Source organism: Marmota flaviventris, chromosome 7 (genome assembly GCF_047511675.1).
Source record: "Marmota flaviventris isolate mMarFla1 chromosome 7, mMarFla1.hap1, whole genome shotgun sequence".
NCBI classification, from domain to species: domain Eukaryota; kingdom Metazoa; phylum Chordata; class Mammalia; order Rodentia; family Sciuridae; genus Marmota; species Marmota flaviventris.
In genome coordinates this window covers 2,724,942-2,751,193 of record NC_092504.1, presented here as the reverse complement: position 1 = coordinate 2,751,193, position 26,252 = coordinate 2,724,942, and the positions used below count along the sequence as shown (strand labels likewise).

Below are 26,252 nucleotides of genomic sequence, written 5' to 3'. Positions count from 1 at the left end.
CAGTCCTGCTGGCAGACAAGAGGCAGAGCCTTAGGCTGTCGCTATTCCCGACCCCTCCCCATCAGATATGGCCACACTGCTGTTCCTATTCCAGTGAGGCTTGGTCTACTCACATTTGGGGGACAGACTATCAGGACAGGCTCATGTGCTCAGTGCCCTGTCCAGCAGCTTCCAAATGCCACCTCAGGTTCCCCAGGGAGGCCCAGCAGGGGCACTAAGTTAGATGCACGTTAGATGCACGTTCCCAGTCCACAGCTGTAGGGAACAGCTGACTGGCGGTGGCCGCAATGGCAAGGATAGGCGACCCAAACTGCCTGGAGACTGAGGCAAGGGGTCACTGAGCCCCTGGGTTGACAGACTGGCCTGGGCAACACAGCAAGACCCGCCCCATCTCAAAAAAAGGTGGGGGGGGAGACACGAAAACTTGGAAATCCTACTTTAAGGCAAGAAAAATACTCGGACAGAAACTGCTTCAAGAGTTTATTTGTGAGTAAAACATGTTACAATGAGGAAAGGACACACAGGCGTCTGCATCGTGAGTGCAACTACGTTTCATGTTGTGATACAAAGAATTAGACTACAAAAGTGAAAACTGAAGGTCACTGCGTATATGGGGCAGGGGGAGGGGGTGAGGAGGGACAAAAGGCAGGGTCCAGGACGAAGGTGGGAAACTATATGCCACCTTGGCAGCAGGCCCTGGGCCACCCTGCCACCAGCCTCGGGTCCCGCTCAGGCACGGTGTTGGTGGGGTTGTGGGCGTTCAGCCCACCATGCTGAAGATGTGGCACCGGTGCTACCCGCCGCTCCCTGGTGGGACACCTCTGGGCCCCCTGGCAGGCACCCCACAGCTCCTGGCACCTTTGAGGACTTATCTAGCCACCCCCTGAGCAGCCTCCAGCCCTTTTCCAGGGATGAGTTGAGTGAAGATTCACAGCAGTATTGACAGAGGAGAGAAGGGTGCAAGAGGCCACCGAGTCAAGACTTCTGTCTTGAGTTCACTTTCATCAGAACCTGGGCATCTTGTAGGCCGAGTTAGGGTGGGAACAGCCTGCCATCAGTTCTGAACCCCCACACAGGCAGGCAGTGCTCCCTGCAGTCTGCCAGAGGCTCCAGAAAGAAAACTAAAGTGATCTGTTCACATTTAGTGAAAAAGGAAGCTAAATTGCAAACCTGCCAAAAGAAAAGACTCTTCTCCCCTCTGGGCATCCCCTTCCCTGTGAATCTGGTTATGGTGGGGGCTGTTCATCAGCCCATAGGGAGCATAGCACTGGGCATGTGCAGGCCCAGCATCCTGCCCAAACCCACCTCTTCAAGGCAGCCCTGGGGCCACGGGGTGGGCACAGGAGTGCTGCACAGCACCAAGGCTGTGTGCAGGAAAGAGGGGGGTCACTGAGCAGGTGACACCAGCAAAAACCACAAGTTGGATTCAGTCACCTGAGACACCTTGGGGTGAAGAGGAAGCCGAGCAGAGTTATTTCACAACAGGAAGGATGACGTGGTCAAGGCCCAGGGGGACAGTGCCAGAGCTGGTAGAAGCCTCTGGTGCCTTCCAGTTCCAGCCAGGACCATGATTTAGAGGCCCATCTCCCCCAGAACCCGAGGTGGAGGTGGGCGGGGGGGGGGGGGGGGGGGGCAGAGTGCACATGTGGGCGGTCAGCACCGGTCTGCATGGGGCTGGGCACAGGCAGGAGGGGCCTAGCTAGGTAGAGGGCTTGGCTTTTCGCATTCCATTACACAAGAGGACAGAACACAGACATAACCAGGGACTCTGGCAGATTCAGGGCTGCTTCAGACAGAACAGTGCAGGCCGGGCCTTCAGGAGTCGCCCCTCTTCTTGCTCTTCTTCAGGAAGGAAGGAGTGCGGAACTTCTTCTTCTTCTTAGACGGGGACTTGCCTGGAGACCCGTCGCTGCCGGGATCCACAGCAGACCCCTCCTCGGCAGCTGGGGGGGCCGTCTCCTCAGCTACTAGGGCTGAGGCTGGCTCAGGGTCAGCAGCGGGGTCTGGGGTAGGGCTTGGGGGACCCTGGGCTTCCTCCTCCTCTAGAGTCGAGAAGCCAAGTGCTTCTGAAGGCTCGTTGGGGGACAGGTCAGGTAGCATCGGCTTGAAGGTGGCAGCATCGCTGTCGTCTCCGGGAGCCGGCTCCTGCAGGAGGTCTGGCAGCAGGGTGGGAGTGGGAGAAAGGCTTTAGGGCTCCTGCCTGGTCGCCAGCTGCCTAATGTCAGCAGAAGGAGCGGCCACTCAAGGGACTCTGCGTTTTCCAAGACAAGAAGCTCTAACTAGACCTTCTCTACCTTAGCTGGGTGAAGCTAACGTTAGAAAAGGTCTGTCTCCAAGGCTGTCTGGCGCCTCCGGTGGGGAGCATCTCCAGCTTCCTGAGGAGCACAGCCTTCATGCTGAGCTCTGGACTAAAATTAAGACTAGAATTGGTTCCACAACATCTGGTCTTCCCCAAGGGCAGCCAGGAGAGAACCATGAGCGAACCCCAGACCCCAGGAGCACAGACCTCCAAGAAAACAAAGCCATTTAGGCTGGAGAGTGAAAAGAAAAATGAACTATAAGGGAAGTTACAGAAACAACAATAACAAAATCAAGCCATCCTCACAATCTGAATAACTCAACAGGAAAGAGCAAAATGTCACCTATCTCCAGAAAGCCTAGGTGTGGCTGATTTCCATCTACCCACATGCCTACACCCACCCCAGGGACACCAGTGTTGGAGGTTTTACGTAGTCTACAAAGTAACAAGCAGCTGCATGTTAGGCAACACCAAACCACTTAGTACTCAGAAGTCAAGCACAGCTCAGGACCGGGAGCTACGCGGGGCTGGAGAGGCCTGGCCACACATGTTCCAGGCCCCACACTGCTGTAGCTTAGGGAGCAGGAGGTGCCCCACAGTCCACCCTACTCGTTGCCCTCTTCCCTCACTCCACGCCACACTTACAGCAGGAGGGAAGGCTGGGGGTGCAGGCACCTCCCCACCCGGAGGGATTAGGGCTCCCTCTGCCAAGCTCATAGCAGCTAACGCTCCAAGATAGAGGCCCCAGCATGCACTCTAACTTTCCATCATTTTGACAAATGTCACATTTCCTAAAAAGTATTAATACCCTCTTCAGCTCACTTCAAATTGCCAATGCCAGTTTAAACACAGGTCCAAATAAACAGGACTCCATGCACCTAGTGGAAGAACCCACCTGGCAGAACCTCATCTGCTTTTACATCTGACCCAACCATCAAGAGAGATTCTCAGAGGATGAACTTAAAAACTCCATTTTTAGATCCAGGCTGCTCTGAGCAACACTGTGCAGTATGTGGTGGCCCCAGACAGTCCATCCCACCGTCCATGCAGGCCGCTGCCCTGCACAGTGCTCAGGTAAACTCACTCATGGGGAGGCCACTGAAGGGTTGGGTACAAAAAAAAGAGGGCCTCTGTTTTTGTTTTGAATAAACAGAAAACAAAACTTAATAAACAACAAAGAAGCAGGAGAACAAGGCAAAGCAGAGGCAGGGGTGTGAGAGCAGAGCGCCAGGCGCGGGCAGTACTTACTAGGGCAGCAGGTACTCTTTAGCACATCCAGCTCCTGTTGAAAGGCGGCGGCGAGAAAGAGAAGCACAGGAGAGAGTCTATGCACTCAGTCACAGCCACCGGGTTCCACAAGAAAGGCCGAGCCACTCTTGTAGGACACAGAATGGGGAGGGAAGCCACAGGCTTCACGGGAGACACAGATGTACGAGACTGAGACACAGACGTGTCAGATCACACACCACGGACGTGCGACAGTCCGAGAGGCGAGCAGGGTATACACAGCCTCTCGGCACCTGCCTGGTGTGGCAGGTCAAGCATCCTGCAGCCCGACAATGGAAGGCACTCAGGTGCCCTCTCGACATGACGAAGGATGGTAAGTAGGCAAGCAACGGGCAAAGCTGGCACAAGAACCGTGGTGGGTCCCACCCTGAAGTTGCCCTCCCACGATCATAATGGCTGGACTCTGTTCTGCCTCAGGTTACCCAGCACAGAACAGATGGAGGAGGAGAGGCCAGAAGGACTCCAGAGCTGGGTCAGGCCTGCACACTTCTTTATTCAGGTTAACAGAACTAGTGCCACAACTAGGTGCCAGTGCACAGGCATGCACCCTCCCACATCAGGGCCACCGCACCCCCGCCTCCGCCAGAGCTCACCTTCTTCAAGCTTGACAGGGGTGCTGGGGGGAGTGTGGGGCACAGCCGACGGGTCTGGAAGGCTCTCTTCCTTCTGCTCTCTCGCCTCATCCAGATTGTCTGCAGGTACACACAAAACAAGAACATGGCGCATGGGGCTTGCAACCCCAGGACCCTCAGCCTGCATTAGGGTTTGAAATTTACAGGTGTCCCACAAGAGCTCATGTGCTGCAGATCTGGTCCCTGGCTGACGGTTCCTCAGGAAGGCAGGGAAGCCTGGGTGGAGGAGGAAGGTCCCTGCGGGACATGTCCTTGATGAGGATATCGGGAGCCTCCATCTCTCTTCCCTGCCTCCACAAGGGCAGGAGCGGTGCTCCACCAGGCCCTCCCTGCCATGACAGCTGCTCACCATAGGCCCAAAGCAAGGGAGCCCACCAATTAGGGACTGAAACCTCAGGAACCACAAGCCCAAGGAGACCTCTCCTCCTCCTAGGTGTCCTATGCACCGGGTAGGAGAGAGGCACGGCGAGGCAAACCGACTAGCCCAATCTCTTGAGCAGCAGACGGCCTCAGAGGTCATGCTGGCTTCCCAGGGCGTGTTCTGGAAGAGCCACAGCAGGGCTTTGTGTCTGCTAGCTTTTGGAAAAGGATCAAGAGACTGACTACAAGTGAGTGTTTATTTGAAGTTTAACCAATCTTGGGTACAAAGTTAATTTCTATTCTTATTCCCAAGAAAACCTGCCAGTGTCCCTGAGACAGACTGAAAAGCTAGACCCACCTATCCTCTGTGGAGCGAGTGGCCGGCAGCTTCACGGCCTCGTCTCACTCACCACCTCCTAGTCCCAATCACCACCTCCCAGTGTCATGCCACCACGACTTTGGTCTTGATTTCTCACGCAGAACATTCTTATCAATAAAGTAAACTTGATAACTGCAATGATTTTTCTTTCTTTTTCTGAAATCCACTGATAAAGCAGCAAAAGGAAACAAAACTGCAGGAACTAAAACCCTGGGTTCAGAAACCCCTGCCTGTTTCTCACTTAGAAAAAATAGTCCGTGCAACCCTGTTCCTCAGACCTCTTGTCCACTCTCTGACTGCAGACCCCTCTCCCAGGCCAGCTGCCTCCCAGCCAAGGGCACTCCTGCTTTCCAGAAACCAGAGGCCTGAGTGTCTCCTCCCTGCAGGACTAGAACCTTGACCAAGAAGAGGTGCTGGCCTCTGAGCCCCAGTTCCCGGCCACATGTGCCCTGCTCCAGCATTCCAGGAGGCAATGGGAGGACTACTACTTTGTTAGTTCTCAAAATTTTTGGTTCCACTTTTCAAAACCTATAGTTTTTGAGCTGGGGATGTGGCTTCAAGCGGTAGCACACTCGCCTGGCATGCGTGCGGCCCGGATTCGATCCTCAGCACCACATACAAAAACAAAGACGCTGTGTCCGCCAATAACTAAAAAATAAATATTAAAAAAAAAAATTCTCTCTCTCTCTCTCTTTAAAAAAAAAAAACAAAAAAAACCTATAGTTTGGAAATACCTGTTCCTCGAGACTCTGGCACTCAGTTCCATTTATTTTCATGTGTTATAAAAGTGTCCAATCATCATTCACAAAATCATGGCGACCTATGTCAGTAAGTCACCAAGAGAAGGAGGCTAGGCCAGCATGTGGCCCCTTCTGGGCATGGTTTGAGATCATCAGGGTGTCAACATGCTACTCATGGCCAGTGATCACCCCAGCACAGGGAAACCCTCAGGGTCTATGAAGAAAATAACACATCAGAAACCCCAAGCCACAGAGCCAGGACGGGCAGAGCTGCCGTGTTCCTGCAGAGCTCCGTCTCTGCCCCAGGACCCAGCTGCAGGGGTGGGCCCTCCTCTCAGGGTCACCTTGAGAAGGAGACAGGATGTCTACTGGCAGAACACTTACTGCGGGGCTGGCCCTTAGGAACCATCAGTATTCAGTGTTAGTGATTCCCATGGAGCAGAGGCGGCCTCTTCTCCGTGAAGCTGAATCACTGTGCGTATGAAAAGCCAGTGTCGTGGACACTCGGGCAGCTCCCCCACTAACTAGCGGATTCTCCTGGGATGCTCTCATCGCTCCACACAGACGGAACCCCGCTGGAAGAACGGCCGGCCCCTCACACCCTAGAGCTCTCTGCACAGCACAGCGGGCCCAACTGCTGCTGGGGCCGCTCCTGGGCAGGACCATCCCAGGCACAGGGTGCACACGGGGCGGGAACGACGGGGGACGGGGACACAGAGTTCTCTGAGGCCACCCCTTCGCGGCACTATTCCCAAATGTGTTCAACTTCTCAAATCCTCGGGAATGTGTGCTGGATGATGTGCAGGCCTCAACAAGGCCACAGTCTGCGCTTCACGCACAGGACTCTCCTCGCTGGGAAGCCTCAGGCTGCTGCTTCCCACTCACCTTCAGAGCCCTTCTGCTTCCGCTCCACCTCCCTGCGGTACTCCTCCAGCTCGCGGTCTGTGAGTGTGTTGAAGGGGTTGGGGCCCGTGGTGCTCACGATGACGTGGGGCTGGTACTCCTTCTCAATGATGGCCTTGGAGGCCGTCACCAGCTCCCCCTGTGGACAGAAGGGGCATGGTCTGCAGAAGCCTGGCCAAGGGGCACACCCTCCTCCCAGGCAGGCTGCAGGCAGGGCAGGGAGGCTTTCCAGGAGCAGACAGGCAGCCCAAAACTGCACGGCCAGGGGCCCAGGGCCTAGACTGAGGGTAGCCGTCAGGGGCAAAAGATGTGGAAACACGGTTCAACACTGCCGAACAAACCCCAGAAAAGAGACCCGACCACGGTCCTTCAGGTTCAAAAGTAAAGGCACCTAGTACGGACCCAAGAGCACAGACCACCGGAGGGTTCCACCTGCCCACTGACCACAGGAATAGAAAAGGGCCTCTCTGTGCTGATCACAGTGGGGGTTCCCTTCTCTCATGGCAAGGTCCAAGCATAGGTAAGTCTTGCCCACAGTTTACAACCAGTTCCCAAACACACCCCCAAACAAAATGCCCTTCAACACCAGAGTGTGCCTGAGGGTTTTGGAAAACTGAGCATCTGTGTAAACAAAGCAAAAGCAAAGCACTAAGGCAGCTCCTAGGCCACGTCCCAAGAGGCGGCGAGGGAGGGAGCCATCAGGAGCCCCGGAGCTGCTCTGTCTGGGGCTGGCTCTCCAACGCTCTGGGGCCCATTCTGAAAACACTGACAAGAGCTCACACACAGGCGCCTCACTCATCGCCAGCTTCCAAAGACCAGTGAACACAGGAGGACCCTGAATCACACACTGCCAGGCCTGGAGCCTCTGTGCCCGCAGCACTCATCTCCATAAGGGGCACCACCGGAGGCAGAAAGTGTCCTGGTGGCAGGGCCGGGAGCCCAGTGGGTCTGGGCTGAGTGGCACTGCCAGGCACTCTGAAGCACTCCAAGGCGAACCATAACAGAACCCCAGGGAGAAGGGCCTGCCGGAGCAGGGGCTCTACTGCACAGCCTGGAGGCCCGTCACAGGAGGGCTCCCCTCCTGCTGCCTAGGCCTGACCTCGGGTTGGTGGCTCTTCATTTAGAAGCAACCCTGCCACGGCAAGACAGCAAATTAAATCCTTGTCCACCACTCATTAGCTTTGGCTGAGACAGGCCCCTTCCTGTCCAGCAGCCTCAGTTTCACTACTGGCTGGAGGGGTCTGCTGGGCTGCCAAACACGGTGACCACTTCAAATGGTGATGCTCCTCATGCAGTGACCCTCTGGCTCTGAGGCAAAGCAAGGCCGAGCCTGAGGTGCAGGACAAGTGGGCTGGACAGTTAGGGCGCGGCAGAGCCGCTCCCTCCAGCGGGCTGCCTGGAGCCTCCTCCCTCTCCAACTGCAGGTGACCTACCAAGGACTCCAGCAACACAGAGGCCCAGTAACTGTGTACTTGACTGAGACTGTGTACTTCCATCTGCAAGGAAGACCAGGGCAGAGGCAAAGGGATGCTCCTAGGGTGGGCCATGCGCATGCTGCGAGCTCGCTCAGCACAGGGTCAGTGAGTCCAAGAGGTGGGCTCACTGCCCTGTGCACTCCTACGCTACAGCATGAGGGGAGGGTGCACACACAGACCACGCAGTCCCTTTCCTAGCTGGACACCTTGCAACACAGACCTTCACGCCTCTGCTCCAGCTACTCGGTCCACTAGCAATAAAATTCAGAAGGTGGCAACATTATTGCAGGTCCGCACTGAGATGCCCAAAGGCTCAAGCTGAAGGCGCCTCCAACTGGGCACAGGGTTCCTTTCTGAAATGATAACTACTACCTCGTGGGAAGGTGGACTTCACAGTGTGAATGGCTGTCACCAGTGAGGGAGGAATTAAAGGCAAAAGAAAGTTCTTCAGAAAGCCCCAGCTTCCCAAGTCCTAAGGGCTGTTCCTCAGACAGGAAGCAGAGTCTATATGTTGGGGAGGGGACTTTCCGGGACACCGTCCTCGCTAAAGCAGCTCCCTGCACCAAAGGAGCAGTACTGTCTGCATTTTGAGGTTGACATAAAAAGTAGTAAAATGAAATAATAGCTCCAGTAGAGGACATCCATGGAGTCAAAGCACATTTTTGCCATAAAAATGAAATATGTCTCATCAGGATGGGGGTGAAGATCAAAACACAAATGTGAACTTCAGAAATGGGGAGGTAAGAAGCACAAATCTCGAGGAAGAGTCCACGTAAGCTGGGAGTGCGGGCAGTGCAGTGGCGGGGCAGCAGCCGAGCAGGCACGAGGCCCTGGGTTCCATCCCCACCACTGGGGCAATAAAGGACGGGAGTCCACATCTATTCAACTGGGGCCAGCCAGCGAGGCGGCTCTGTTGAGACTGGGGACCCTCCATCTATCTGTGAAGCACCCAGGTGACTGTGACGTGCCATGTTTGAGCACCACTGGGGCAGAGCACAGCTGTAACTAGACGACACACCAGGCAGAAGCACGTCCTGGGACACGTGCCAGCCTGCCTTTTGGGGAGCTGAACACACCACAGATGAAATCCTTTAAAGGCACCACAGTGCCAAGGGGACAGTACCTCAGTGACTGGCTGTGGCCTGCTTTACGTGCAGGGCGCACTCCACCCAGGCGCCTGGCACATCCACAACGTGCTAACCCACAAGAACACCACGGCTCGTGGCCCAATGTGCTGGCTGGAAACACAAGCTGCCAGGGAACCCATCCTTCTCCCCCCAAAAACGGTAGCTGGAGAAACTTCTAAGCACGAGGAAAGCAGAACCCACTGCATTAGTACATGAAGCCACACGTCATGACCAGGGGTTCCAGGAGGAAGATGGCACCTTGGCACAAAGCTGCTTCTAGCTGAACTGGAATGCGAGTTAGTGAGACTGGCATCACACTGAAAATGTTAACAGCAGAAGACAGAGCCCAAGCTACGTCCTCCGAATGAAGGCCAAACACTGAAGACTCTACACACAGTGGGCAACCACCTCATGGGCACCAAGTTCTCCAGGACCCTTACTACCTAGGATTGTCTACCTCCAGCACAGGCTAGATAGATACCCACGCACACAGAGATCAAAATGTGGGGCTTCAGATTTTCATGTCTTTCTCCCCTGCAACAGTAACAAGTTTTTTTTTTTTTCTTTTAAATATTTTTTGGTTGCCAATGAATTTTTTTTTACTTTATTTGCTCCTTCATATGTGGTGCTGGGGATCAAACCCAAGGCCTCACACATGCTAGGCAAGCGCTCCACCACTGAGCCACAACCCCAGGTACTCAAGTTTTTTTTAAAGTAAAAATAAATGCATTTTTATCAATGAAGGTTGACAATGACTGTCTTGCTTTTATTTCCCACTTCTTTGGGGCAGTGATATAATTCAACAGCCTTGGGTTCTATTCTCAAAAAAAAAAAAAAAAATCTATTCCTCTGCAATGACCCCTGATGGCTACGGTCAAAGATGAACAAGCAAGGGGAGGGGCTGTGGGGGAGCTGTGGCCGCCAGCAGAGCCCTGACGAGACCATCTGCAATGGGCATCTTGTGAAAGGTAAACTCTGGAGCCCAAAGGCATGCACTGACGAGTCATGTGCAGAACTTGAGCAATGCAGCCACTGTCTCCTTCAGACTGGCCACTTCCCAGCAATATCTCAATACTGTACAATGCTTCACACCCGTTTTAATTAAGGAACAGAGTAGGCAAAACAGAGTCTGCTGAAATCTCATACATGATTTAGAGGTCTCTTTCAAGCTACATCAGAAACAAAGACAAGGTCTCAAGCGGGAGGTGGTGGGGGCAGGAAAGGGAGAAGAGCACCGCGGACTGCCAGGGCGTTGAGTACCTTTCTAAAATAGAGAGATTTAGCGGGACTAAAGGTCTGCTCTGTAAGCTCGAGCCCTTCGATAGTCTCCGTACAGTCAGAAAGGGGTGCGTCCTGCAACAGTAAACTGAGTCATCAGAGCACACCAGGCCTAGCTTACAACCACCCGGGGAGGGGGAAGCCAGCTAAGAGCATGCAGCAGGGACAGCGGTCAACAGTGAACGCAGCAGTGGTGATAGTGGTACGTGCAGACACCAAACATGAAACGAGGACCACAGCTGGCCAGATTCAGAAAATGCAACAATCACCATCTACCCCTGAAGAGTCAGGTTTGAAAGCATCAGGTGGCATCTTCATATTCTAAGATAACTACTTACACAATTATCTTCAATGTGCCACTAAGTACAGTTATCTTACAGAAATGCATGTAAATGTGGACCACATTTACCAGGCCCTCCCTCCGCAGCCCAAGCAGTGCTGTGTTGCAGACATGACTTGTTCCAGAACAAAGGCCCATCGAACCCTCCTTTTTCTAGCACTTACACAGCACCCTGCTAACCCCGGAGCTGGCCATACGCGCCCTCACACAGGCATGCACTACAAGGAGGGGTCTGCAGGGATGGGCACATCCCTCTGCATGCTGATGCTAGGTCTAGAACTCAAGGGAAGTGGCTGGTCTACTTCTTATCAAGAGGATTCATAGCAGAGATAACTGGTTGCCTAGGATACTCACCTCATAAAGTCATTCTCTCCCAAGTTAATAACAACTCTGGAGCAGACGGACACAGAGTCACCACCCATTAATACGAGAGACATTCTGAGCTCTCACCTGGACGAGGCTTCTGTCCATCACCACACCACACAAAACCTGGGACTGAGGGCCAGCAGTCTTAATGTCCTGCAAGTTCTGCTCTCGGATCTAAGGATGGGAAGGAAAAGAAAAGCACATAAGCAGCACAAAGAGGTCATGCTGTGGCCGCCAGTCATGTTGCTTGTGCACCTGGACCACTACACCCAAGGTGATCTTGTGCTCCACCCAGCCCAGATGGCATGACGCCCCAGGAACACCTGCCTAATGGCACTGGCCCACCCTGCTTAGCAGGGCGTAGGTCAGCAGAAATGGAGGGACTAGTCCCAATTCCCACACATTCCAGAAGGCTCCGGCAGAGCCCCAGCCCTTCACTGTACCCAGTGACCTGGGGGAATACGTGGGGGTTGTGAACACTGACAATCTGACAACCCACATTATGACCAGTGCAGTTTATGAGCCTCTGAATGAGTCTGAAAGGCAGAACAGCCACCCACTCTTGCTGGATCAGGCTCTGGGGCTTCTACTCCAGACCTGCTACTGAGCAAGCATCACCCCGACATTCCTCAGGCCCCAGATGTCTGCTGCCCCTGCTCCACACTGATGGCGGAACACAGCCTCAGCATGAGGAGGTGACTTCACTTCCCCAGTGGGAGCGCAGCACCCCTCTGCTCTGGAAGCAAGCATCCCTCTGGAAGCAAGCACCCCTCTGCTCCACAGCAGCCAGTATCCCTTCCAACCCTGCACCCAGCTCCCTCCAAGTGCCCAGGACAGCACATACCTTGTTCCTCATCTCCTGGACCTCTTTTGGGTTAGTGTTCAATGGGACAAACAGGTTAGGGACAGCAGAGGTGGAAGTTCTAGGTCCATCCTCTTTAGTCCACTGCAATATCAAGAACAGTCGAGAAGTCAGGGTCATGACAGTAGTCACAACGCCACAGCATCCGTCTGTCCAACTGACCTCACATCTGCTCATGCACTGAACCTCACAGACGGCTGAACCAATGGCCACGTACCCTGGGCCACTCTACAGAGCTGACATGGGGGTGAGACGTGGCCACGCAGAAACCACTGAATGGTGGAGTCAGAGGCGTGGCCAGTGGGAAAGCCCACAAGAGCCGGGGCAATCAGGCTAATGACCAGCTGGATCAGGCCCCTCAGAGGCCATTGGTCCACCGCCCTGAGAGTCCCCCAACACCAAAGCCAACTGGAAGCGTGAGATGACAGGATCATGAGAAGCAATGTGACGCAGCCACCCAGGAAGGGCAAGAGTCCGCACTGCAGGCAGAGTGGGCACCACCAGAGTTGTGCGTGGAAGTGAGTGGCAGCACCAGACACACAGCGGCACTGTCCACCAGGGGACGCTGCAGCAGCTCCCAAGCACGAGGTGAGGGGGTGACATCATGTTTTACAAAAGAAACCTCTGAGTGTTGCAAAACCGTTCCAACAAAATAAAGCGCCTGGTGAGCCCTCAAAGGCTGCTTAGCCTCAGTGCCTCCTGCTCATCGCTGCTCAGGCCTCCAATCGAGATGGGCTTTGGGTCAGATTCTGACTCTGAGGCGTGAGTAGGCACTGAACACTAACACAAGCCATCTTTGAAAGCAAACGGCTGTGCCTTTCGGAATATTTCTGAGAGGCAATAAGATAGCCATAAACCATATGACCTTAAGGAAGCAACCAAACTGTCAAAGGCTTAGCCACTGCGAAGGAGTGTGGAATGGGCATGGAGCTGCGGGCACTCGCTGACGGTTACCTTCTCAGAGAAAAGACAACTCAGCGTCTTATTATAAATATTTCTAGTCAAAATGTTAAAACAGCCACCTCAGAAGCTTGAACCCATTTAAAAAATTAATATGAATTATTATAAATTAAAATATACCAACCTGGGAACATTGCGTGGAATTTGTATTAATCCAGGAAATAGGAAACACATATAAATACAGCTGAGCAAGATCCCCTTCGATGCACTCATTGACTAAAATGCCTCAAGTGACTTTTTTCCATTTTTTTTTTTAAATACGGGAGATTGACCCAGGGCCTGCACTTGCCAGGCAGGTGCTCCGCTGCGAGCTACACCAGCCTGACTGGACTGCCTCCAGGCGACCATCACAGAGCTCACAGCCATGCTGCCTGCTGTGGGTGCGCTCTGGAGAGACCTGGCAGGCAGCCGGCAGAGCACCCCAGCGGCAGCAGAGAGGGGTTCTGTTTTTAAGCTTAACCATTCTAACCAGTGAACCAAAGAAAGAAAGGAAGGGAGGGAGGGCAGGAGAGGAAGAGACGTGCTCCCACACTCTGAGCCTGCCACCACGCAGGGTCTTCGCCCACGTGACACAGCTGCTCGGGACCACAGTGGCTCCGCGCCAACTGCATAGCAGGAAAACACCAGAACCACCTGGGGAAGACAAAACCTTTTTTTTTTTTTTTTTTTTAAATAAACTTATCAAGTAAAAGCACTGTTGAAAGGGGAAATGTGGCTGTCGGCTTCCTGCTTCTTGGGACACCTGGGCTGCCGACTCTACTGAGCTCAGCATGCAGCCAGGTCTGGCCCCACTGTGCTGCCCCACGGGGGACTCCATCCAGGGCTCTGGAAAGGGCCTCTGCTGCACTGAGGTGTGAGCTGGACAGACTCAAGGGCTGGCCTACGGGAGGGGAAAGCACCCTTGGCAGCAGGACACCAGGGACTCCTCTGAGGGGACAGGAGCCCTGCACAGTGCTAACACTGAAATGAGCCCCTGGCAGCATCTGTCGCTGGTGCCTGCAGGTGGCCTGCGCTGCACTTGGTCATGCCGCACCCCACAGGAGTCCAAGACTCACCACCATGGCCGCCTACTCACATGCAACAGTCCATGCAGAGGGCAGCTGGCGTGAGCCTTCCGAGGCTTTGGGACAGAGGGCAGGGAACAGTGCTGAGAGAGGACAAGAGTCAGCAGAGAACGGGCCAGCGGGCCGCGGGGAAAACTGCTTAAGAAAACACTGTGACAAGGAGGGAAGCAAGGCGTGGGCAGCACTGGCGCGCGGGTCAGGCCTCTCAGAGCTGCGTGAGGAGTTAAGAGCCGACACAGCTGGAGTTCAAGAGAGCTCCTGCTTTCACGTTAGCACAGGTGAGTCCTTCAGTGCTCCACTGTGAGTGGAGTCGGCCTCGGGCAATGACTAAAGAGGTGCGTTGTATCTTAAGCAGTTTCAAGCAGAGTATTACTCGAGTTTGAGCTGAGGCATAAAGTGGGCTTTGGCTCAAAAGAAAGGCAAGTTAACGAGGAAGGGTCATGAGTCAATGTGGGTCAGAGGGCAGGGTCCCAAAGCCTCCGAAGCCCCAGCTGCCCAACTTGCTCTACATCATCTAACTATGAACAGTAAGGTAGGCACAGACCAAGCAGTTGGTAATACAGCTTGGCACGCAGACACCGGACGAGAGAGACTGCAGCAAGGGTTTCACGTGATCGTGTGTAATGTTCGTCCACACCTTAGTCTTCGACTTGGGACTGCTTCCATTCTGCCCTTCCTCAGAAGCTTCGTCACCCCGGCCAGAGTTCAGCCATCTTGTCTTCTCTCGCTGCTGCTTCTGAAAACTGTGTCTGAGAGGGGAGCTAGTGCCCGAATCACCGTCACTAGCAAAAGAGTAACCAGTGACACTAGCAGGAACCTCCACATCGCTGTATTTTTTAGATTTCTCTCTTAGAGCAGGGTATCGATAGGGATAGCCAGTCCTGTAGCCCTAGATCCAAAGAGAAGAAAAGACAGTCAGTGCTCCAGATCTCAGAGCAGGGTTCACTGTGGAGACGTCCACAGGCAGAACACGCAGCTCTGCAACGCGAATCCTAAGCACGTGGCCGAGAAGGCACAGGCTCGCCAAAGACAGGCCGCAACGCTGACAGCAGGACCACCGTGCCCGAGCAAACCACAACCACCCAGAAAGCCACACAAAGTAGAACAAGAACCTGTCATGCTCACACGGTGGACCGTGGTGAGGAAAGAGAAGGCTCTACTAGCAATGGCACCCACGTGGACCACGCTCACAAACCGACTGCCCAGGGAAACACAGTGGAAAAGGACACACGCTGTCTGGGTCCACTTGTAAAAAGCACAAAACAGGCAAAAGCAATCTCTGTTGTAGAGACAAAACAGTGGCCACCTGAGATGGCAAGTGACTGAAAAGGGGCCCGAGGGTTTGTGCAGTACCGGCATTGCTTTTGATCTGGCTATTGCTTTCGTGGCGACTTCAGTTTTCAAGCTGACAGGACTCACCTGCTGCTGACGACTGCACAGAGCAGACTCATCCACACAGTCTCAACACTGTGGTAACCATCAGGTAAGACCACACACCACTCATGGCAAGTGGTTCTCAGCAAAATTTGCATATGGCACTTACACTCCTCCTTCCATGCTGCCTCGCGACCCCCAGCTGTGCCTGCACAGGTGCGTGGCACCTCGTGCCCCTCTGCTGGAGCACCTGCCAGCTGTCCCCCCAGGCAGCAGCTGCAGACAAGGGGGGGGTCTTCCTCATCTCTCCTCACCAGGGCTTAGCACTTAGTAGATGTGACAGACTTTTTGATGACCCTCAGCTCCACCTGTGACTGCCCCTGCCCTTCAAGCCCAGGCGCAACAACTGCCATGCTTCTAGCCTCTGGCATTTGCAACAGGCAACAAAGAGCGTACAGTCCCACCCTGCTAGCTCTGGAGATGCAAGCCATCATGAATACCGCCGCTGTAGGAAAACGGAGTCTCAGAAGGGGGGCACCCCTCCCCGAACCCATGGAGCCTTATGATGAGAAGCCAGCCCTGGCCAACAGCCTGACTGCAGCCTTGTGAGGCAGAGACCGAGCTGAGTTGCGCCTGGAGCCCTGCACCGCCCCCCAGGAGGCTATGAAACACCAGCGCTGTGCCGTCACACAGCACAGGGCTGGCGGTGCCTGGACAGGTGTGCACTCACTGCACGTCACAATGCTCGCCAAAGGACACAGGGCGACTGAAGACACACAGGAGCCCTCAGGGGCGGACCCTCTAGCCAGGTGTGGTGGTGCACGACTATGGTCACAGCTACTCAGGAGGCTGAGGCAGGAGGGTGGCTTAAGCCCAGGAGCTCAGGGCCAGCCAGGGCCACACAGTGAGTCCACGTCTCAGATAACAAAGAACAGTACGAAGTAGGGATGATTCCTCCCACGTCAGAAATCGTCTCTCTCTCTGGCTCTGCTCCTCCTTGGATATCTATTACCCATCACTGCTTTGATACACTTTTAAAATCAGCCATCTTCAGGCTGGGGCTGGGATGGGGCTCAGTGGTGGAGCGCTTGCCTCACACAGGTTGAGTCACTGGGTTTCATCCTCAGCACCACATAAAGATAAATACATAAAAAGATACTGTATCCATTTATAACTAAAAAAAATTTTTTAAATGGCCATCTTCATTAAGGGAGTCATCTTCATTGTGTTCCTCAGACAGGCAAGATCTACCTGCACAGGCACTTTGCCTCCATGAGCAAGCTCTGCTGAGGGGTACTGAGGGATGACTCGGCCACAGAGCACTGCCTGGACACACAGCTCTGTCGACACCGCCTCTGCCTGCACGTGGGGCATCTCCCTGGCTTCAGGGTACAGTCTCAGGACCCAGAAATACCATTTTATTCTGACAGGGCACTGGTTTTTCTTCATTTTCCCTTCTAATGCTGTCAAACCAGAATTGATCCTGTGAACAATTATTTGGCTCATGATTAAAAATATGGGGGTGCTGGGGATGTAGCTCAGCAGTAGAGCTTGTGCTTAGTGCCCAGGTCCTGTGGGTTCAACCCCAGAGCATGCACGCGCACGCACGTGTGCGTGTACACACACACACACACACACACACACACATAGGTAAGCAGATAGACACAAGATATATAGATTTGTTCCTTTTTGGAGGAGCTGAAGTTCTATTTTGCTGTGGAAACAAGTGCGCATTTCTCCTAACTGTAGACGTTTGAGATGAGACGTCTACTATGGCATGGGATTCTCACCTGCTCTCTACCTGCTCCATCATTAGCAGTCAGCACAGCAGCAAATCAGATGCTGTAAACACAGACCACAGTCGGCAAATCTCGTCCAGTTCATTTCTTTCTTTTTCAAAATACCTTCATTTTATGTATTTACCTTTCGGTGGTGCTGAGGATGGAACCCAGTGCCTCACACGTGCTAGGCAAGTGCTCTACCACTGAGCCACAACCCCAGCCCCAGCCTGATGTTCGTTTGTTCTTTTCTTCCTTCCTTTGGTACTGAGAGTAAGCCAGGTGCACTGAATTCCCATCCCTTTTTATTTATTTATTTATTTACGTTCTTGGTCCTGAGGATTGAACTCAGGGGCACATGACTACTGAGCCACATCCCAACCCCTATTTTGTATTTTATTTAAAGACAGGGTCTCACTGAGTTGCTTAGTGCCTCACTAAGTTGCTAAGGCTGGCTTTGAACTAAGGATCCTCATATCTCAGCCTCCAAAGTAGCTGGGATTCCAGGCTGCACCACTGCACCCAGTCCCATCCATGTTTATTTTGATACAGAGTCTCACTAAGTGGTATAGGGCCTCATTAAATTGCTAAGGCTAGCCTCCAACTTATAATCCTCCTGCCTCAGCCTCCCAAATTGCTGGGATTATAGGTGTGCAGCATCATTCGTGGCTTCCAGTTTATTTCTTATAAGCTACACAGAACTTTAATATTAAAACTGCTAATAACGTGCACTTATTGAAGAAACCAAATAAAATACACTTTCTGTAAGACACACTTCACTATTAGCCTTCCTCTTCTATTAAATCAGAGTTAGTGTCTAATTTAGATTTCACTCTCCACCTTCCAAAATGTCCTGAAAGCACGAGATGAGTAGGTATGCAGAGCCTTATCTCCTCTCCCCCTTCCTCATGTGACTCTTGGCTAGGAGCGGGGTGGGATGGTGGACCAGGAGGAAGGAACCCTATGCCTGGGCCAGCTCCGCACTCCTTACCTCAGGACACTCAGGCCACTTCTTCTCTGGCTGCAACTTTCCTGAAGGGACACCAACTCCAGCTGCCCCCTCATTCCGACAGCTTCTTGTACCTGATTTGTTAGCTTTTGCTCCTTTTCCTGCGTTCCTTAACCAATATGGGCCTGAGGCTCCTGCCCTGCCACTGTCTCTGTCCCTCCCACTGTGCCTGTCACCCCTAGATCACACAGTGACCTGAAATCTGTTTGCCACTTCCATCACAGGGCCATGAACTCCTGAGCCAAACACTGCAATCTTCTCAAGATTCCATGCGAAGGGGGTCAGTGAATGCAGGATGCAGAGGTCACGGAAGACTGTTCTGTCATCTCTCCTCCCTGATGGAATGCAGCTGATGGCGAGGAGTCCCCACGGAGGGGACGACGCCTCACATGCAGCACACTGGCCATCATGGGGCACTAGGATGGGCCTTCCCAAAGCCCACCTGAGAGGTACAATGTGGCATGAGAGGGGCCCTGTGGCAGCACTAAAGCCCCGTGGTGTGTTTGGAGGGCTGGAAACTCGAGGACAATGCTGGGATGTGGCTCAGGAGTACAGCACCTGCCTGCCTGCACAAGGTCCTGGGTTCAGTACTTAGGTCTCAGAGAAAAACCCCAAAACAACAACAATAAAAATTATCTCTAGCCATTAAGTCACCAAAAAAACCCTAGGACAGTGTTTTTTTATTGTTTAGTTGTAGATAGACACGTTTATTTATTTGTATGTGGTACTGAGGATGGAACCCAGTGTCTCACACATGCTAGGCAAGCGCTGCCACTGAGCCATGACCCTGCCCCGCAGGACAGTATTCTAATCTGGATCCAGCAATGACTATTTAGGTCCCTGCCTCCCATGGCTGTCCCCAGCTGCACTGTGGCTGTCTGTGGGTGCGTCTTCTTTTGACCTGGCCAGTCATGTTCCGGCCTACTCTTTGAGGCCATTTCCAAGAGCCACCTTCTACGTACAGTTTCTTCCTTGATCCTTGCAGAAGGACAAGATCCGTCCTCAGCCGCCCCAGCATAGACCTGGCCTGCATGAAGCCAGTGTGGTCTGTGGTCTGGCCCTCGCCATCAATGCTGCAAGCCATCCTGCTTCTGTGCCCTGTTGGTACCATTCTGTGTCCCTGACATAAGTAGCATAGGGTTTCCCACCAATACGACAGGCAGAGAGCTGTGGAATCCAGCAACCAGGCCCCAAGCAGCTACAACTACACAGACACCAGGCTGACAATGTGGCAAGGCCCTCCAGCCTGCCTGTGGACGCTGGCCAGCAGGAGCCTGCGCTCCTGCCCCACCTGCCCCAACACAACATTAGCTGGGAAAACAAACCACCACTGAGGCTTACTGTAATTCAGCCTACACATTAAAAAGCCTGGCGGCTTCATGATTTTTTTTTTTTTTAACTCTCAAGTTCTAGGTTGTCACAATATCTTTATTTTACATTTATGTGGTGCTGAGGATTGAACCCAGGGCCCCGAGCACGCTAGGCAAGCACTCTACACTGAGCCACAACCCCAGACCCGGCTTCATGATTTTTGAGGGTGACATTCAGATGCATGTAAAGTAGCCATCTTGCTTGCCATTAAAAAAAAAAAAAAAAATCAATGCGCTTTCAGGAAAGAAATTTTCTAATAGAGTGGCGGCACCATTCTTACCAGATTATCAAGCATCCGCATGAGGGCTTCAAATTCCTGCTCTCCAATCTGCCACTTGGGAGGTGATGCAGTGCCTTCCCCCGCCGGAGACCCTGGAGCACGGGATTTGGCCTTGTACTTCCCGGGATCCAGCAGTACTAAATTGTCTGGCCCTCCTGCACTGGCCAGCGTCCGAACCTTTTCCAAAACAAGCAAACACCATGGCTTGCGTACCATAGAGAGACTCAGAAAAGAGACGACTATGACACGTACTTGTACAGCTATGCAGGTTTCAACAAAGTGAGCCATCAGTGGTAAGAATTAAAAAAAAAAAAAAGCACAGTGGGCACTGATCCAGTGACTCTAACACGACTTTCAGAGTTCTTCTCCAGCACGACAAAGACATTGGGCATTTACACTTGGCAGATAAATAGGAAAACAAAGCACCGTTCAGGACCCTCAAGACTTGGAGCCTCACTGGCCCCAAACCTAAGTCAGGGAGAGTGAGAGCCTGGCCTGGAGCAGAGCTCGGGCAGTGTCCCGGCCACGAGTCTGGATGAACCCACCTCTCAGCTCCAGCCTTTTCAAAAGGGGCGTGTAAAGGCAGAGGGAAATAACACACACACGACCCGCACAAAGTGCCCAACATGGGGGCTGGGGATGTGGCTCAAGCGGTAGCGTGCTCGCCTGGCATGCATGCGGCCCGGGTTCGATCCTCAGCACCACATACAAACAAAGATGTTTGTCCGCCGAAAACTAAAAATAAATAAATATATTTTTTAAAAAAAGTGCCCAACATGGGGCTGGGGCTGGGGCTCAGTGGTAAAGTACTTGCCTCGCATGTGTGAGGCACTGGGTTCGAACCTCAGCACCACATCAAAATAAATAAAGATACTGTATGTTCATCTACAATTAAATAAATATTAAAAAAAAAAGTGCCCAACATGAGGCCTGGCACATACCAGTGCTCCATAAATGCTGACAACTTATGTATTTGAAAAATAAAAAATTAGGAATGAAAAGTCCAGTAATCTTTTGCTAACTTAAATCAGTAAAATGCATTTGTCCTGGCCAAGTTCCAAATTCATGAGCTCATCTTTGGCAAAGACTGCTCAAAGGCTCAGGACCCCTGAAAACACCAAGTGAACTTCACACCCCGCGGGACAACCACCCTCACCTGGATTTCACACGCAACCACGAGGTTATGGATGTAATAGAAAGCCTCCTCCACGCTCTCTCCCACTGACACGAGCCCGTGATTCCGGAGAATGAGAACCTGAGGGGAAGCATGGAGTGGGATGGAGCCAGGCAACGAGACGGACATGCCTCAGAGCGCTTCTTCTTCCCTCCAGGAAAGACCAGGTGCCAGGCCCACTGACCTTACTTCTGGGCCCCAGATTTTTCTGAATCAAAACCTTTTCCTCTTCATCAACCAGAATGCCATGATAGTCATGATAAGCCACTTCTCCAAGGGAAAGTGCTTCTGGGGAGATGGGCAAGAGGCCGCACTTCATGGCAGAGACCTGGAGAACAAGCAGTCAGTCGTCACCAGGGAAGGAAAAGTCAGCATCAATCTGCAACTGGCTTGCAAGCACTCGCCTCACAGATATAGAAAGCACACGTTTCCTTGGGGTGAATGAACACATGAACATATGCATAAACAGCACTTTTGGGCTCACTCGACAAGACCTACATCTCTGGAGTTTCCACTGGTTATAGTGCTATATAAGCTGAGACGTATGGACTCAGTGAGCCATGGTCCAGCACAAAGAAAGCCTCATGGGTTCCTCAAAAATAGATGTTCCAAGGGGCACTTAGCCACTGAGCCATATCCCCAACCTTTTTATATTTTATTCAGAGATAGAGTCTCGCTGAGTTACTTAGGGCCTTGCTAAGTTGCTGAGGCTGGCTTTGAACCTGCGATCTTCCTGCCTCAGCCTCCTTAGCCACCGCATATGGCATAGTTTTATGTCAAGTTGCAAGTAGAAACAAAACACCTGAAATTTAGATAAAACCAAATATACCAAGAGTTTAGGACAATGAGACTGTACAATTTCTCTACATTTATGTAAAATTAAGACTGAAAGAAAAAAAAAATTTGAGTGTTCACATAGCCCTTACACATCCTCAAATTCCCCAAAATTGGCCTTAAAATGTCTAATTCTGAAGGTCTTCTACAGACAGCAGCTCTGACTAGACTGACAAGGTCCAAAGATTCGGACACGTACAGCACAGAGGAAAAGCTCATCTAAAGGACAAAACCACACAGAATTCCTTTCAGTGGATCCAACTTCATAGGAACTGCCTTACCAAGGAAGTTATTCCAAAACCTTCTCTTTTTTCCTTTTTTGAGGCCCCAGGAAGGTCCCAGGAAGCTCTAGGCTTGGAGGCCAGATCTCCTGGCAGCTGCACTACCTGTGCCTCTGCCCAGCAACCCAGGCTGGGTCCTCTGGCTCTGGACAGAAGGTCTGTGGGGCAGCTTGGCAGGCTGGTTCCGAGCTTACTCCCTCTCATCTGCAGGCTCAGTCCCAGTGTCCACAGCCTCTCCCTGAGCCCACATCAGCCTCTACCCCACAGATCTCAACACACTGAAATCTGACCCTAGCATCTCAACCCTCTGTGATTCTCTAATCATACAGTCAAAAGAACATTTTCAGATTTATTAGAGGTTCTTCAAAATTAAATTGTACATACATCCCCAAAGAGGTAAAGCGCTCTGCCACTGAGCCACAACCGCAGCACCCCTAGGACAGTATTCTAATCTGGATCCAGCAAGTGACTATTTAGGTCCCTGCCTCCCATGGCTATCCACAGCTGCACTGTGGCTGTCTGTGGGTGCTTCTTCTTTTGACCTGGCCAGTCATATCTGGCCTATTCTTTGAGGCCATTTCTACGTAGTTTTCTCCTTAATCCTTGCAGAAGGACAAAATCTTTTCTTTTGCTCTTAAGAAAGTCAAACTAGTGGCTTAGAGTATAGCTCAGTGGTAGAGTGCTTGCCTAGAAAGTGCAAGGCCCTGGACTCGATCCCTATTATGAAACAAGCAAGTGCAACTCAGGTATGTGCAGCACCTCCAGCGAGGACCTCAATGCCCCAGGCAGCACTCACCGCAGCTCCTGCTGGGGTGTGAATGTGCACAACACACTTAACATCTGGCCGTGCAGCATAGATTGCAGAATGCAATGTGAAGCCAGCTTGGTTCACTCCTAGGTTAGTACTTCCACGATCCACGATATCTCCTTGTAGATTTATCTTAACCTGAAATAAAAGAAACAAAAATTTTAAATGTCAAGAGAACTTGAATTTTTTTTTTTTTTTTTTTTTTTTGTATCATGGATTGAATCCAGGGACATGTGAGCACTAAGCCACATCCCCAGCCCTTTTTTTCTTATTTAAGACAAGGTCCTGCTAAGCTGGTTAGGGCCTCGCTGTGCTACTGAGGCTAGCTTTGAACTCATGATCCTCCTGCCTCAACTTCCCAAGTTGCCAGGATTACAGGTGTGCACCACCACGCCTGGCAACTGTAAACTGTTTAAAACCCAAGTTCAAAGAGCCTCTAACTTCTCTCAAAGCTTGTTCTCTAACTGAATTAATCAGTTCTATATGTCGACTGGATTCTCCCACTCCTTGAGTACTGTGTATGCCAACGGATTTGAAAGCACTTGAAGATTCGGCGTGATTGTTCAAACTTGGTGCAAAGGAGGACATTCTTACCAGGCTGGATGCAGTCACTTCACTGTAAAGAAGTCCAAAAGGTACAATGAGGAAGTGCTCCTGCTCCGAGTTCACTCTGGTCTGTGGGAAAATGACTGCATTAGTTCCCAAGTCCTGCTGAAAGCACCTGCATCTCTCCCAGGCACAACTCACAGCTGAGTTATGGGAGGCCCCTCGGCAGAGAGCCTACCACAAACCAAGAGGCACTGGAAGCCTTCTGGGTTTATATCACATAGTAATTGAACATAAAGTACATTAAGTGCTTCCTGGTGGCACTCATGAAAAATGATTTGTGGAGAATAACCAGTTCCACACTAGCCCTCTGATACCAGGTTATTCTACTGCAAATGGGCAAGAAGGTCACTCTCAGAGGCATAATAAGGAAAACCAAAAACCTACTTTTTAAAAGTCAAAATGGTTTTTTGTTAATACTCAAAACTTGTGGCATGATAGAAAAATGATTAAAAATTATAAATGAAAGCAATCTCTCCTTAGGGCTTCATCAGAAAAAACACCACCTCGCTATTCTTTGCTCCTTCCAAAGTATGTTTCTCCAAAAAAATTCATTCACTACAGCTGTGACACTATGCACCAAGCACACACCAGACAAGGAACACAGCAGTAAAACAGAAGAGTCCTGCCCACAAGAAAATCCCATCTAACTGAGGGTAGGCTTGGGCACATCCTAATGGGGCCTGCTCCATTCATCACTCAGCAATTCTTGCTGAGAGCCTATGTTGTGGGCACCATGATACTGCAATAACCACCAAAAGACCTGGACAGACCTACTGATCAGGCAGTCCTGCCGCTGAGCAGAATCGCCTTGTCCCATCTCTCATGACAGTTGCTGGTGTGCGACACAGAGCAATCTCTACCTCTGACAAGTCTCAGGTATCTGAAACTATCCTTGCTTCCCTTAATGTCACCCTCATTCTAAACTCACCTGATTCTCTCAGTAGAACGGGGTTGGTAAGGGTTCCTACTCACAAGAGAGCTCTGAATAAATGGCATTGCCCCACCACTACTGCTCTTGGCAGCAGGAGGAACAGTAGTAAATCACGAACAATTTCTCTGCACTCGGACTCAGCAATACCCATCTCCATGCAGCTCTGCTGCTCGGGGCCTGGGCTCTCTCTGTTGGGTATTTCCAAAGCGTACGCATGCTTTGTGCTTGCACGTTCCCATCAATGGTGATTCAGCTGCATGTTTTATCTCCTGAAGTCAATTCTTTTCTACCTAAAAAAAGTACACTGACCTTTTTGACTATCTAAAGCAAAACAAAGCAACTGCCTTAACTTCCAAGTTGGGTCAAAACAAAATAAAAGAAGGAATTTGTTTAATTAATTGGAATAAAGAAAAAATAAGGATGGAAGAAAGAAAAACTCAATTTAGATTCTGTTGGATTATCTTAAGTTTCTATTTTGAAATCCCACATACAAGGGTATTTAGAAGGTATATGATCTTCAAATTCAAGCTAGGGATGTCATTCAACGGTAGAGCACATAACCAGCATGTAATAAACCAGGAGTTAGGGAAAGTATATGATAATTTAAATATAATAACAAATCAAGCAGCCATGAACCAATCAATCAGCTTAAGAAATAGAATAACAACTCAGGAGCTCCATTTCTCCCAAATCTCAAAAATAACTACTATTCTGAATTATATGTGCATCCCTTCAAGGCATGTGGTTTCAGCTTCTGCTGTATAAACCAGGCTACTATGAAAGCTCCTGCACCTGTATCCTGATGTACATGCTCAAGTTTCTCCAGAGGGTAACGAGGAGGTGACACCAAGTCCCTTTCCAAAGGGCATGATGTAATGCACACTCCTGCCTGAAGCATTCAACAGTTCTGGGCTTCCACAATCATCTTTTTTTTTTTTTTTTTTTAATTTAAATCTGAAGTCTGCAACATATTTCATTGTGGTTTTAACTGACAATTTTCTGGTTATCAATGAGCAACATTCCATATTTTTTAAAGACATTTCCCTTTTCGTGAAGTTATTGTCTTACATTTTATGTATTTTATACTGGTTTCTCCTTTTCTTATTGATAGTTCTTTATCCTGAATATTAATTTGTTAGCTATATATGGGGCAAAATCTTCCAGATTGTAAGCTTTTTAAAAATTTTTTAGTTTGCAGTATTAGGCACTCTGCCACTGAGCTACCTCCTAGACATTTTTATTTTGAGACAGGGTCTCACTAAGTTGCCCACGCTGGCTTCAAACTTGTGATCCACTTGCCTCAGTGACTCAAGCAGCTGGGATTGCAGGTGTGCACCACTGCACCGACCTAGGCTATAACTCTTTTTTTTTTTTGTATCAGGAATTAAACCATGCAAATTTTAGAAACATGCTGTTAGGGTTCACTTTTTTAAAAAACATAGTTATTTTAAATCATTTTTTCCTTTGTCTACATGTACACATATTCTCACACTGCTGTAAACAGTAGACATATTTCATATTTTCTCATTTCTAATAATGTTTCATGTAAGTTTATTTTTCACAGAATATAATGTTCTCTCAAACTAATGTTGGGTAACTAAGCCATGGGGCTGGAGTTGTAACTCAGTGGCCCAGCACTTGCCTAGCATGTGTGAGGCACTGGGTTTGATCCTCAGCACCACATAAAAATAAAAAGATAAAATAAAGGCATTGTGTCCATCTATAACTAAA

The 26,252-nt window shown here is 51.0% G+C and overlaps 1 protein-coding gene across 2 annotated transcripts in view; it reads right to left on the bottom strand.

The window, feature by feature from the left end:
- Window positions 1-463: 463 nt before the first annotated feature.
- The window catches only part of Add1 (adducin 1), a 67,437-nt gene continuing 41,648 nt past the window's right edge, over window positions 464-26,252 (bottom strand). For both annotated transcript variants that reach the window (XM_027940061.3, XM_027940057.2), the window contains 11 exons: window positions 23,576-23,656; window positions 22,970-23,119; window positions 21,243-21,386; window positions 21,041-21,139; window positions 19,885-20,061; window positions 14,710-14,961; window positions 12,031-12,132; window positions 11,271-11,360; window positions 6,583-6,739; window positions 4,180-4,278; window positions 464-2,156 (listed from right to left, as the gene is read on the bottom strand). In XM_027940061.3, coding sequence (XP_027795862.2) covers window positions 1,816-2,156; window positions 4,180-4,278; window positions 6,583-6,739; window positions 11,271-11,360; window positions 12,031-12,132; window positions 14,710-14,961; window positions 19,885-20,061; window positions 21,041-21,139; window positions 21,243-21,386; window positions 22,970-23,119; window positions 23,576-23,656 — 1,692 coding nt within the window. In that variant the 3' untranslated portion in view covers window positions 464-1,815. The remainder of the gene's footprint in view (window positions 2,157-4,179; window positions 4,279-6,582; window positions 6,740-11,270; window positions 11,361-12,030; window positions 12,133-14,709; window positions 14,962-19,884; window positions 20,062-21,040; window positions 21,140-21,242; window positions 21,387-22,969; window positions 23,120-23,575; window positions 23,657-26,252) is intronic.